The sequence below is a fragment of the Dipodomys merriami genome, unplaced genomic scaffold (assembly GCF_024711535.1).
Source record: "Dipodomys merriami isolate MVZ:Mamm:240054 unplaced genomic scaffold, mDipMer1.0.p SCAF_14, whole genome shotgun sequence".
Classification (NCBI taxonomy): Eukaryota; Metazoa; Chordata; class Mammalia; order Rodentia; family Heteromyidae; genus Dipodomys; species Dipodomys merriami.
In genome coordinates this window covers 23,601,378-23,615,468 of record NW_027202715.1, presented here as the reverse complement: position 1 = coordinate 23,615,468, position 14,091 = coordinate 23,601,378, and the positions used below count along the sequence as shown (strand labels likewise).

General features: G+C 39.1%; 1 protein-coding gene across 1 annotated transcript in view; it reads left to right on the top strand.

The window, feature by feature from the left end:
* Nucleotides 1–12,307, top strand: part of Reep3 (receptor accessory protein 3) — a 74,855-nt gene extending 62,548 nt beyond the window's left edge. The window contains exons 7-8 of the mRNA XM_070021015.1: nt 7,136–7,281; nt 8,142–12,307. Coding sequence (XP_069877116.1) covers nt 7,136–7,281; nt 8,142–8,198 — 203 coding nt within the window. The 3' untranslated portion in view covers nt 8,199–12,307. The remainder of the gene's footprint in view (nt 1–7,135; nt 7,282–8,141) is intronic.
* The last annotated feature ends 1,784 nt before the right edge of the window (nt 12,308–14,091 follow it).

The following is a 14,091-nucleotide window of genomic DNA, read 5'->3' as shown; positions in this document are numbered from 1 at the left end:
ACTTGCACCTGGTGAAAATATAAGTATTTGGTTGGTCATGGGGCTTGAACTCTGGGCCTGGGCACTGTCCCTCAGCTCTTCAGCTCAAGTCAAGTGCTCTAACACTTAAGCCGCAGCGCCACTTCCATTCCGGTGGTTTTTATTAGAGATAAGAGTCTCACAGATTTTCCTGCCCAGGCTGGCTTTGAACCATGATCCTCAGATCTCAGCCTCCTGAGTAGCTCGGATTGCAGGTGTGAGCCACCGGCCGGCCGAAAATATTTTTTTTTAATTTTTATTTATTTTTTATTGTGAAAAATACTGTACAGAGGGGTTACAATTACATGGGCAAGATAATGAGTACATTTCTTACCAAGCATTGTAGCCTCCTCCTTTGTTTCCCCTTCCCATCCCTTCCCAGCCTCTCCCCCACCCAGTCCTCCCCTCCCCCCACCACCAAAGTTGTAAAGTTCGTTTTTGACATGACAACTTGTACTTCTGAGAATATTTTTTTTATTAATTTTGTTTTGTTTTGAGCCAGTCCTAGAGCCTGAGTGGGTACTATCCCTGAGTGTTTTTGCTCAAAGCTAGTGCTCTACCACATGAGCCACACCTCCACTTCTGGCTTTTTGGTGGTTAATTGGAGATAAGAGTCTCACAGACTTTCCTATCTTCACTGGCTTTGAACCATGAGCCTCAGATCTCATCTTCTTGAATAGCTAGGATTATAGGTGTGAGACACCAGCTTTAATTAAATATTTGACTATTTTTTCCTCTGTTGGATGTTGGTTTAAGAGATTGCTAGATTACCCCTGTCAGTTTCAACTCCTAGTAAATCCAACATTTCACTGCTTTTTCTGGATTTTGTCATTTCCCTTTCTCTTTTTTCTTTCTTTCTTTTTCTTTCTTTCTTCCTGTCTTTCATTTGTTCTTTTTTTCACTAGTACTTAGATTTTGAACTCAGGGACATGATCATATTTGCTGAATGTGCTCAGTTTATAATCTGCCCCTTGAGCCACACCATCAGACCTACTTTTTGCTAGTAATTTTGGAGATAGAGTCTCAAGGACTTTCCTACCTAGGCTGGCTTCAAGCCTCAATCTTCTGGATCTCAACCTCTTTTTTTTTTTTTTTTTTTTGGTCCGGTAGTGGGGCCTGAACTCTGGGCCTGGGCACTGTCCCTCAGCTCTTCAGCTCAAGGCTAGTGCTCTACCACTTGAGCCACAGCGCCACTTCCGGCTTTTTTCTTTTTGCTTATGTGGTGCTGAGGAATCGAACCCAGGGCCTCAGGCATGCAAGGCAAGTGCTCTACCACTGAGCCACCTTCCCAGCCCGGATCTCAACCTCTTAAGTAGGACTTACAGGCATGTACCACGCCACCTCCTGCAGAGTCTGCATGAGAGATCGCGGTAGACAAAGAGCTTCAAGGAAGTATGCCTGCAGGAAGGGGGTGTTGGTTCAAGGCTTTCCATACACTTGGCTGCACCTTTTTATAGCCTCTACCTTTATTCTTAATATATTCTTCTTGGCTGTACATTCGCTGCCTTTATTCTCATTTTGGCTATTTTTCTATTGATCCACGAACAGAGCATGTTGTTTCTTTCCAGTCCAATAGAGACGGCTTCTCTAAATAATAAAGACTAGGACCAAAGATTAAATGTGGGCAATGCCCCAATCAGTCTATCATCTGATGTGACGCTGCCTCCAGAAACTCCTACAACTTCACAAGCAGTTTTGCGGCTCACGCATAGTAAATACAGAAACTTAAATTTTCCAGATATGTTACAACAGGCAGAATTAATGAATTAAAGTAAGCTAGAAGGAGTTATCCCAGAAGCTCAGAGAGTTCTAGAAATAGGGACCCCTAATAATAAAAGGAAAAGAAAGATTTCCCCCAACAGTTATGATTAAGTTTAGTCCAGCTTACGTTATAGGGAATAGATGGTAGTTTCCCAAAAAATATAAAGTTAGTGACATCACATTTCCTGAACCAACTGATGAACCATTGCCTCAGGGCTGGGAAGATGGCTCAGTGGTAGAGCGCTTGCCTTGCATGCATGAGGCCCTGGGTTCGATTCCTCAGCACCACATAAGCAAATAGAAAAAAGCTGGAAGTGGCGCTGTGGCTCAAGTGGTAGAGTGCTAGCCTTGAGCTGAAGAGCTGAGGGACAGCGCCCAGGCCCAGAGTTCAGGCCCCATGACCGGACCCAAAAAAAAAAAAAAAGAACCATTGCCTTATACAGGAGCTTATAAAGTTAAAAACAGACGGATTAATGTAAAAGGAAAAAGGGTAATTTGGAATTCATTCGATTTTATACAAAGATTAGGTAGATCTAGACCATTATAGTGTTTATTATTAAAACAACAATAAGATAGTTTAAAACAACAGAAATTTATGTGAACAAATATTGGGATTAAAATAATAGGAAACAGAGAATACCTTACTCAACCTGGCAGTGGTTTTTTGGATGGTTTCAAAGGGACTTAAAAATATATGGAAAAAATAAAAAGAGTACAATATAAGTACAGTCCTGTCTTAGGTTTGTTAATTATTAAACATAAAAAGGCTGAATAGATGACGCATTCTATTAAACTATATGCTAGACTTGTTTCGCACCACTTAGCTTAAACAGTTGGTGGGATAGTCATCAATTTTCATGTAATCCACCAATGTTTTGCTTTTCTTAAAAATTGATTACATTCTTAAATAAAGAATCTATGTCACAATCACACACTGTATAAAAATGTTAATTCTCCTCAATAAAGATACACTCAGATGCAACTCTTTTGAGTCTGTGTCTGTTTGTCACTTCAACATTTCTTTGTCCACCTATCCCCAGATCCCTGTCCCATAGGTCCCAGTGCTGCAGCTGAGCTGGTCCGCCGCAGGCGTGAGCCACCAGCACCTGGCAGACTTTGACACTTCTAACTTGCCCAGTAAAGTTCCCTTCTTTCAGTATCATCCATTTCTAATTCATTCTCCAAAATACAGGAAGAATGCTTTTACAAAACGCAAATCTAATCATATTATCTTTCAACTTAAAATATACTTCAATACCTTGAACCCCTAAAGTTTCTCTCTGATGAAGTCCAAACTCCGTAACATGGTATAATAACTCCCCAGCCTTCTTCTCCGACTCCATCAATCATGAGCCTTTGAGGACTTAGCTTAACCAGGCTCCTGAAGATTTTTCTCCTGCCCCACCCCCACTTCACCTTCTCCTTATCTTCGTTTACAGCTTCCATTATAGTATTGCAGTGCCCACTGCAGTCTAGTTCCCCTGTTAGAGGGCATAAAAACACAGATGTGTCTTTTCTTTTTTTTTAAATCATTATAACCTGATAACTAAGTACACATATTCATATATAATAGACTTTTTTAATGATTATGGAATATCAACTCTATCACTTTTATGAGACTAAATTTAGAAAGCCAATATTATTTTTCTAGCTGAATATAAAAAGGCAAGATAGGCTAGTTTGTTTAACCAACTTGTTGTTGTTTGTATCTGTTAGAGAAGGGAAGATTTCATTGTTGAGTGAAATTTCATGAACTCAGATCCTTGTACTTGATAGACAGACAGATGCTCTTCAACTTGATTCATGCCTGTAGTGTGTTTTGCTTTCATTATTTTTCACACAGGATCTTGCTCCATCCCCCTCTCTTACCCTCTCAGGCCCAGACTATGATCCTCCTATTTATGCTTCTTGTATAGCTGGGATGACAGACACATACCACCATGACTAGCTTGTAGGATGAAATGGAGGTCTCATGGACTTTTTTTGCCTTCAAATTATGATTCATTTGATCTCAGCCTGCTAAGTAGCTAGAATTACAGATGTGAGCCAGAGCCCACATTGAAATTGTAATTCTTTAAATTCTGATTCCTAATCTTCCAAAAATTAGGAGGGCTGGGAAGGTGGCTCAGTGGTAGAGCGCTTGCCTTGCATGCATGAGGCCCTGGGTTTGATTCCTCAGCACCACATAAGCAAAAAGAAAAAAGCCGGAAGTGGCACTGTGGCTCAAGTGGTAGAGTGCTAGCCTTGAGCTGAAGAGCTGAGGGACAGCGCCCAGGCCCAGAGTTCAGGCCCACGACCGGACCCAAAAAAAAAAAAAAAAAATTAGAAGGAATTTAAAAAGCACAGCTCTGTGCTTGAATCCCACTCTGTTTTACCATGGGGTCAGGGATTATGTAAACAATAGCAATAGAAATAGAAATGCAATAGAAATAGAAATATAATGTAGGCTTGGTGTGTTGCTCAATGGTAGATTAATTACCTTAGCAAAACTCTGGGCTCAGTTATAAGCACTACATAGAATATTTGATTGGAAAGTAGGTAGGTAGATACATGGATAGGTAAATAGAACATCTAAAAATAACAACTTGAAAACAAATTTTTGTGGTTTACTTTTCTGGATTATAAAAGAATTGTAATTTTAAATAAAATTTTGGCAAATGAAGAAAGGAAAATGAAGAAATTTAAAACTGCCTAAGCTGAGTACCAATGGCTCATGCCTATTATCCTAGCTATTCAGGAGGTTAAGATATGAGATCACTGTTCAAAGCCAGCCCAACCAGAAAAGTCCCCATGAGACTCTTATCTCCAGTTAACCACTCAAAAGCCGGAAATGGAGCTGTAGCTCTAAGTGGTAAAGCACTGGCCTTGAGCAAAAGAGCTCAGGGACAGTACCCAGGCCCTGAGTTCAAGCCCCATGACTGACAAAAATAAAATAAATATTAAATGCGTGCGCGCGCGCGCGCACACACACACACACACACACACACACACACACACACACACACACACACACACACACACACACACACACACACACACACACACACACACACACACACACACACAATCTTATATTAGGAGCATTTCCTAAAGTCTATGACCCAGACCTCTCCTACTTCATTTTTTCCAAGCAGTCTTGCTTCTCAGCTGCCCCAGCACCCTGCCTGCACTGTCTTCTCCCCAGAACATGCTTCTTTTAACTGCTGCAGGGAAACAAATTATTTTGACCTAAATAATGATTGATTATACTTCCATATCCTTCCTACTTTCTAACACCAAAGTCTGACAGCATGAAATTGTACTTGCCTAATATATAATTAAAGTTGTTTATGTTATTATGAGGGTAAGAAGCTTATTAACAACTGTTCATGGTTTGTATAGTGAGTCTCAAATTGGCCATATCCTAGGAGAGCAGGACTAATCATTTGTTCAGTGTTTTTCTTCACTTGTAAGGAGTGTACTTTTCACCTGCCCCTGAGCCTAGAAACCCTTCTACTTTTCCCTCACAAGATGATTTATGTACATATGCTCCTTATCTTTATGGGAGGAGAATGTGAGATTTCTTGGAGCCTGGTAACTTCAACCTGTCTGGATAGCCTACCTTGTTCTGTATTCTGGCTGCTGTAGGTTAGCCCTGGTCTTGCTCACACTGGGAGCCTCAGGCTGTGGTTTTCAAACTGGGGGTTCATTAGCATAAAGCATCACCTGGAGACTTGTTAAAGATGCAAGTCCAAGCTCCACCACAGGCATGCTGAATCATTAACTCTGGAAGTGGAGTCTAGCAATCTGTGTTGATAAGTTGTCCAGGTAATTATGATGCTCAAGTTCCTCAACCTCTTCTTCAGAGATGGGAGTGCTCTTGCCCCTGAGTTCCAGCCCCTTGGTACTCTCAGACTTCCTTAAAACAACCAGCCTGCCTGCATGTTTTCATATTGGGCAATAGTAAGTCTTTGTTGCTTGCACCCTGTTAGCCCACACAGGATCTCTCACTGACCTTCTTGATGCTGGCTGTTTTCTCTGACCTACATCTGTCATCATAGCCTGTGGTGTTTCTAATTACTGTAGCTTACTTGGCTGGGTTTTATCTGAACAGCTGCAACGAAGTCTTAACATCTGCATGCTGCCTCCAGCAACTTTTCTCATCCAAAGTTGTAGCCCCTTTGGGTCCTTCTTGGTTCATCTTAACATTCCCAGCATACAAGGTGGATGTGGGGCAGTCCTCAAATTCTAACTAAAGTCAAAACCCCAAATGACAAGCAAAACACAAATGACTTGGATGGTTTAGAATTCATGAAAAGGAGAAAAGATAAGAAGAGATTTCACAATATATCCAGATATATTCTCTAATTTAAAAAAAAAAACAATGAAAGTATTACCTACTCAAAAGTAAAGGTGCTTTGTTTTTAATATAAAAGTATGTATTAAACTGGGTGCTGGTGGCTCACACTTGTGATCTTACTACTCGGGAGGCTGAGATCTGAGGATTGTGGTTTGCAGCCATCCAGGGCAGGAAAGTCCTTGAGGCCTTTTAGTTTTGTTTTGTTTTGTTGGTCATGGGGCTTGAACTCTGGGCCTGGGCACGGTCCCTCACCTCTTCAGCTCAAGGCTAGTGCTCTACCACTTGAACCACAGTGCCACTTCTGGTTTTTTCTGTGTATGTGGTGCTAAGGATTCAAACCCAGGGCCTCATGCATGCAAAGCAAGTGCTCTATCACTGAGCCACCTTCCCAGCCCCCTTGAGATTCTTATCTCCAATTAACCACCTAAAAACCAGAAGTATAATTGTAGCTCCAAGTGGTCAAGCGCTAGCCTTGAGTAAAAAAGCTCAGGGACAAGGCCTCAGCCCTGAGTTCAAGCTCCATGACTGACAAAAATAAAAATGTTAAGAGCTGGACACCTGTGGCTCTCGCCTATAATTCTAGCTACTTACAAGGCTGTGATCTAAGGATCAAGGTTTTTTGGTTTTTTTTTCTTTAGGTCTAAGACTAGGTACCTAGGGGTACTTGCCACTTTCGTTTTTTAGCTAGCTCCATACTCCCAAGATTGAGGTTCAAAACCAGCCCCAGCTGGAAAGTCCATGAAGACTCTTACCTCCAATTAACTACCAAAAATCAGGAAGCTGTGACACAAGTGGCAGAGCACTAACCTTGAGCAAAAAAGCTCAGGGACAGCACCCAGGCCCTAAGTATATAGGAACTTCCTGGAGGAAATGAGTAGTGATCTTCCTTCATCTATAATAGAGCAGAAAGATAAGAAAGAGAAAGTAACCCAACAAATGCCAGACAGATGTGGAGGGAAAAGCCTGCCTCACCAGTGTCCTCTTACTAAATCATGCTGTTTTTGACAACTTGTTTAGCTTATGGAATTCCACTGAAAGATCGAGGTGAGAAAACGGATGAAGAAGCAGAAGGTCCATATTCAGATGATGAGATGTTGACACACAAAGGGCTGCGAAGATCCCAAAGCATGAAATCAGTGAAAACGGTCAAAGGCCGCAAGGAGGTCAGTCACGTGTGCATCCTTTTTCCTGATTAGTATTCCCAGGATTTCCCTGCTGCATTATCATTAGGGGTGGAATGGGAGAGCTGTCAGTAACATATACTTATTGTTCTTAGTTTGGATCCGATGTATCAGGATGTCTGGAAATGTTTTTTTCTCTGGGATTTGAAAATGGCAACTCCTATGTGGGCATTATCATGAATACCCAGTGCTAGCCCTGTGAATAAATAAGGAAAGCTGCTGAAGAAGTACATAGTTTTGCCTTCAACCATTTCTTTTTTTTTTTTGTCGGCCGTGGGGCTTGAACTCTGGGCCTGGGCGCTGTCCCTCAGCTCTTCAGCTCAAGGCGAGCGCTCTACCACTTGAGCTACAGCGCCACTTCCGGTTTTCTGGTGGTTTATTGGAGATAGGAGTCTCACGGTCTCTCCTGCCCGGGCTGGCTTTGAACCGCGATCCTCAGATCTCAGCCTCCTGAGTAGCTAGGATTACAGGCGTGAGCCACCAGCGCCCGGCGCCTTCAACCATTTCTATATGATGATTGGTAGAAGTTTTACCCAAAATGATAAATTATCTTTACACCCAGAAAGCAGGAAGAATCAGTGTTCATTGTTACTGTACTCAGAAAAACAAATAAGACAATGTTTTGTTATCAGCGATAATCTGTGTATATCCAGTATCAACATACTGACTACATTTTTATGAGTATATGAAAGTACTGCTGTTTTATAAACACTTAAATTGAAATATAGAGAACTGATTCTATGTGTCTGGAAAGTTAAAAAGTTAATATGGTTATGTACTGTTACGAGCTATCTAAGTTTAAAAAGTACTCAGTGTGTTTAATAATACATTTTTCTCTTCAGGTGCGGTACGGTTCCCTAAAATACAAAGTGAAGAAGAGACCACAAGTGTATTTTTAGTCATCTACACTTCAGATATCCTAAGATAAATAATGCTAATAAGTTACTTTGGGCTGGGAGGTGGAGCTCATTTTCTATCATGATATATTTAGGATTTACACATTAATTCTTTGGCTTGTAGCAATGATAGTATTTACTATGGTGGATTTAAATAGTTTTTGCTTAAAGATTTTAGATACTGACTACTGAAGGTAGTTATCCAAGGTTTATTAATGTAAAGATCAGATCATGGAAAATCATGTTAGCTGTTTTCAAAGGCAGCATTAAGTGCCTGGGACTCAAGATTACACAAAAATCCAGAGTATACTTGAAGAGTCTCTTTATGGTACTAGATAACCATTGTTGTGTTTCATTGTGTTTACCTCCATCTGTGTTATCTCTATCACATGCAGATTGTAATGAAATAGGCTTGTGACTGGGCTGTGATAGACAAAGGACATAATGTAAGATCATAAAGTACTTTTTATATATTCTTTAAATTTTTACCTTTCTAATACTTAACATTAACTGAAAACTCTTAAATATTTGAAAACCAGGTATCTATCTAGCACTTTCCTGACTAGTTTTGCACATTTGAGAACTGTTTACTTATCTGACAACTGTACATTGAGTTTAAATTTTATTGTCACTGTTTTATCATTGTTTGTCATTCTCTGACATGTCAAATTTATGCCTTAAAATGCATCATCTCCTTTTTTCTATGGGTTTTATTTTTTTAATTTGTGGGAGTTATAATATAAAAATTTGCCTAATTGTTCAGTTTTTAATTATCTCTGTACAAGTAAAAAGTTATTTTAAACACTAGCCAGTTTTTCATATTTAGATGCAAAATGCAGTTGAAGTAAGCCTGTCAGCACCAATTACATTTTTCAGTCCTAAAAATGGTTGCTTTTATGAAATAAAGTAAGAGACCAGTGCGGCACATAGATACCTCCTATTCCATAAAATTACCCAGTAGTCAGTTTGGCATCAATGGCTTACACCTATAACCCTAGCTACTCAAGAGGCTGACATCTGTGGACTTTTCTGGCTGGACGGAAAAGTCCTCAAGACTGTATTTCTAAACAACCAGCAAAAAGTCAGAACTGAAGCAAGTAAAGGTATGGCTGAGGTGGTATGGTGCTATTTGTGAATGGAAAAAGCCATACAAGATCCACAGTTCAGGGCTGGGATGTAGCTCAGTGGCAAAGCGCTTGCCTAGCAAGTGCAACGTCCTGGGTTCGATCCCCAGTACCAAAAAAGAAAAGACAAAAAAAAAAAAAAAAAAGATCCACAGTTCAAGCCTCATTCAGTTCCAGCACTATATATACACCTCCAATAATCAGTTTATTCACAAGCTTGCAGTAGACACATGCTGCTGGTTTATAAATCTGGTAGACTAAAATCATTTGAGTTTTTTTTGACCAAAAAAATTCCTGAAGATGAGTAGTACTAGTGTAAAATACAGATATCATTAATCCTACACATCACAGGCTATTTGAAAAATTAGCATTTTGTAATCTAATCAATTTGGAGATATTTTTGAGGTTGTACCTCAAAATCAGCATATCTTTGGTAATGGTTTTGATGTTCAATAATCAAATCTGTATTTATTATACTATCCATTGTACTTGCTTACCCTAAAGAAACATAAGAGAGATTTGTGAGATCTTCAACCTTCCTACCTTTCAAGAAGAAAAGCCAGCCGGCAATGTATATCCAGGGACTCAAGTTTTGACTGGCTACAGAAGATTCATTCAGGAATATCTGGGGATCATTCATCCATTGCCTGTTGACTACTGTCGGGATGTTCTAGACTGTCTCTTGATGCATACCACCAAGCGAAAATTCATTCCTTTTTTTTTTCTTATAAAATGTAATTCTATCAATATCTCCATCTACCACAACTAATTTTTAGCCTCTTCATTTCTAGAAGGACTCTTTGAAACTTAATCAGACTCTTGGGAGATGGCATTATTAACTTTGCGTAGTACTGGGCTTGTCAATATAAGTGCTAAATCATGCTTGTTTTTACTACACAGAGGCAATTTCATCTCAGATTGCCTGATAAGGTCATATAAGTGACTTTGTACTGAGAATATTACTTGTGAAGGGCTGATTGGTACCATTTTAGTCTTTTCAACTCTAGTCTCAGTTATTGGTTCTGGGGATGAGCTAAGGTGATGGAGAGCATGCTTAGCATGCACCAACCTTGCACTGTCCTGTAATAAACTCATGTTCATATACTATCTTAAATTTGAAACATTTTTTATCTTCTAGAAGCAAACTCATTTATCAAAGACAGTAAAATCTGAGAGACAGGGTGCATTTCCTTCTGTGACATTGTTCTCCTCCACATTCACCAGTCTGTCTCTTCTAAATTTCAGCTATTAACACCTTACACACAGTTACTACCATTTTCTTGTACCATTTTCTTACTCTCATTTTACATTTCTTAAATTTGGTTCTGTCCTTACAGTGTGTTTCAGCATGACTTTATTTGAAAATAAGCTTGTATGTTTTTGCTTTCTTATGTCTTAAAAGAAACAGATTCTTTTTGTTGTTTGTTTCTCTGCTTTTAAGTCTACTGATTTTTAAGAGATGTAAATTTATTCATACATGACAGTGCCTTGCTCTTCTCCACCCCCCGCTGCTACTTGGGGCATGGCCATTAGATGCACAAGCCCATTTAGGGCACTGTTTTGATAACTGTTGGAACTGATCCAGAAATTATAGCCTACTAGTATTTTACTATACATCCATTCAACTTATTTACTAATACTTAACCATCTCCCAGATTTGTTTAGGCATAAGAATTGATCTTTTCTTGGGGCTGGGAAGGTGGCTCAGTGGTGGAGTGCTTGCCTTACATGCATGAGGCCTTGGGTTCGATTCCTCAGCACCACATAAGCAGAAAAGGCCGGAAGTGAGGCTGACGCTCAAGTGGTAGTGCACTAGCCTTCAGCTGAAGAACTGAGGGACAGCGCCCAGGCCCAGCTTTCAGGCCCCACGACCGACCATAAAAAAAAAAGAATTGATCTTTTCTTTAAAATATCATCTTTTTATGGTATAAAAAAGATCCAGAAATAAGCCTGTTTCTAAGTAATTATGTAAACCTACCTAGATTGTACCTGATTCCATCCTCACACTTCACTCTATCTGTATTTGGCTATAAATGATACTGCCGCATTACTAATTATAAATACTTGACTACACTGATTGATTGAACAAAATTATTGAAGTATTTCAGGGATCTTATTCCATGTCACCACCAAAGATTTCTACAGTGTTATAAAGTATGTAAATATTCCAACTTTCTATAAATTGTTTTCTTTATTTACTTTTTAGAATAACAGTATATACTTTTGGGAGAATGCTTGAAAGTCTGTATTGTTAAAAAAAAAAAGCATAATACTGTCAGGTGCTGGTGGCTCATGCCTGTAATCCTAGCTATTCAGGAGGCTGAGATCTAAGGATTGAAGTGCAGAGCCAGCCCAAGCAGTAAAGTCCAGGAGACTCTTATCTCCAATTAATCACCAGAAAACCAGAAGTGGCACTGTGGCTCAAAGTGGTAGAGTGCTAGCCTTGAGCGAAAAAGTTCAGGCCCCAAGTTCAAGACAACCAAAAAAGAAAACAAAAACAAAAAAATACTGTCTTACATTAAATATAAATAATTTATAATTTATAATTGGAAGGGATAAACGTTCATTTACTATCTTTAATCAGGAAAGTTAAGGTGTTAATATATATTTAAAATTACTTTTCTATGCTTTCTCCTTTTGTGGACTGATTTGTTAAGTGATTAGGTAAATTTTGAGATCACTGTTATATGATATGTGGCATGTATTTTTAAGTAAACATACAAGAGTAAAGCTTTCTGAAAGCTGTCTTTCAGACTTACGCTTTGAGAAACCTTCTGCAGATTAAATGTGTACTAACTCTTTTTAAACATTGACCAGGACTTTACATTTTATCTTCTGACATCTAAGCTTGTATACTTTCATAGCTAAGAGAAAAAAAATTACAAAAATGTTATCTCTTTGTAAAGGCTATCTTTAAGCCCAGCTTGTGGTGATTTTGCAAGTGTATTTTTTGAAAAATTTAAAATAAACTCATTTTATTACCAGCAACTTGTATTTCTTTTTTAGTATCAAATAAGTATCAAATTTCATTAATTGGTATTATTTTTGACTATGCCCTGATTATGTGATGAACATTATAAACATATACTTAAGTTTACAAATTACAGAGCAAATTCTAAAAATAATATGCATTCAATAATACTCATCTACAGAACTACAAAAGGATGAATGAGTTGTTAAGTTTCTATGTTAGAAAGAGAAGATAGGCCAGGCACTGGTGGCTCATGCCTGTAATCCTAGCTACTCAGGAGGCTAAGATAGTGGTTGGAAGCCAGGCGCAGGCAGAAAAATCCCCAAGAGACTCTTAATCACTTGAAAGCCCCACAAGTAATGAGACAGAGACAGAGACAGAGACTGGGAAAGCATTGAAACCCTAGCTTTCAATTGGTTAGTTAGCTGTCTGTCTTGGGCATAAAATATAACAGAAAAATTCAGATTTATGTGTCCTGGAAATGTTCTGGGGCTCCATCTGCTTGAAAGTCAGGCGTCTGTCTGCCTTACATTTCAGTTTTAGAGAGAAATCCTATGTTTAAAAAAAGTGTCCTTATGTTAATTCATTATGATAAGTAATGTACGTTACAGCATTTCCAGATAGCTTTCAAAATAAAGTTCTTACAATTTCATTTGTATTATGAGGTATAGCCTCATAATTTGTAAAGAACATTTTTAAAGAACATTTCAAAAAAGCTGTGCAAATATTAACTCTTTGATTATTTTCTCTTGAAGTGTGGCTCACTGTTCTTAAAAAAGGAATTTGTGAATAAAATCATGAGAGGCTGATTATTTTTCTGGTTTTTATGGCAGGAATTTTTTCCCTCTACCCAGGTCCTACCACTTGAACTTAGGGCCCCAGCCCTGTCCCTGAGCTTCTTTAACTCAAGGCTAGAATTCTACCAACTTGAGCTACAAAGCCACTTCCAGCTTTGTAGTAGTTTATTGGAGGTAAGAGTCTCATGGACTTTTTTGCCTTGGCTGACTTCAACCTGTGATCATTAGTTCTTAGCCTCTTAAGTAGGTTTATAGATGTAAGCCACCAGCGCCTGCCTTGATTCATTGTTTTCTGAACACATTCTGCCCTTTTACCTATCCTATCCTTGAAACGCGATCCTTCTGGTCTGGCTTAAATGGCTTCTTAAAAGATAATTCTTTGAATTGAATTTTTTAAGCACAAGAAGGATACTTGTCAAAAAAAACAAAAAACAAAAGCTGGAAGTGGCTTTGTGTCTCAAGTGGTAGCGCACTAGCCTTGAGCACAGAGTCTCAAGGACAGTGACCAGGCTCTCAGTTCAAACCCAGGACAGGCCAAAATAGAGTAAAATAAAATAAACAGCTGTAGATTACTAAAGGATTGTGCCTGACAAAATCAAGAAAATTACCATGTTCATTCTGTTTGCTTAATATTCTCATATTAAGAGAAAGGGAAGGTAGGCACTATGCCTCACACATGTAATCCTAGCTACTCAGGTGACTGAAATCAGGAGGACTGTGAATTGAGGCCAGCCTGGGAAAAAAGTTCTTGAGATGCCCTTTCTCAGCCTAATAGCAAGGGGCACACGTCTGTCATCCCAGATATATGGAAGGCTGAGTTGGGGGGATCACACTTCCAGTCCAGCCCATTCAAAAAGTCTGTAAGCTGTCATCTCAACAGAAATGGTCATTCCAGCTCTATGGGAAATGCAAATAGGATGATTTTAGTCCAGATCATTCAGGCAAAGAAGCAAAACCCTATCTCAAAAATGACTAAACCAGAAAAGGCTGTTAGCATGGCTCAA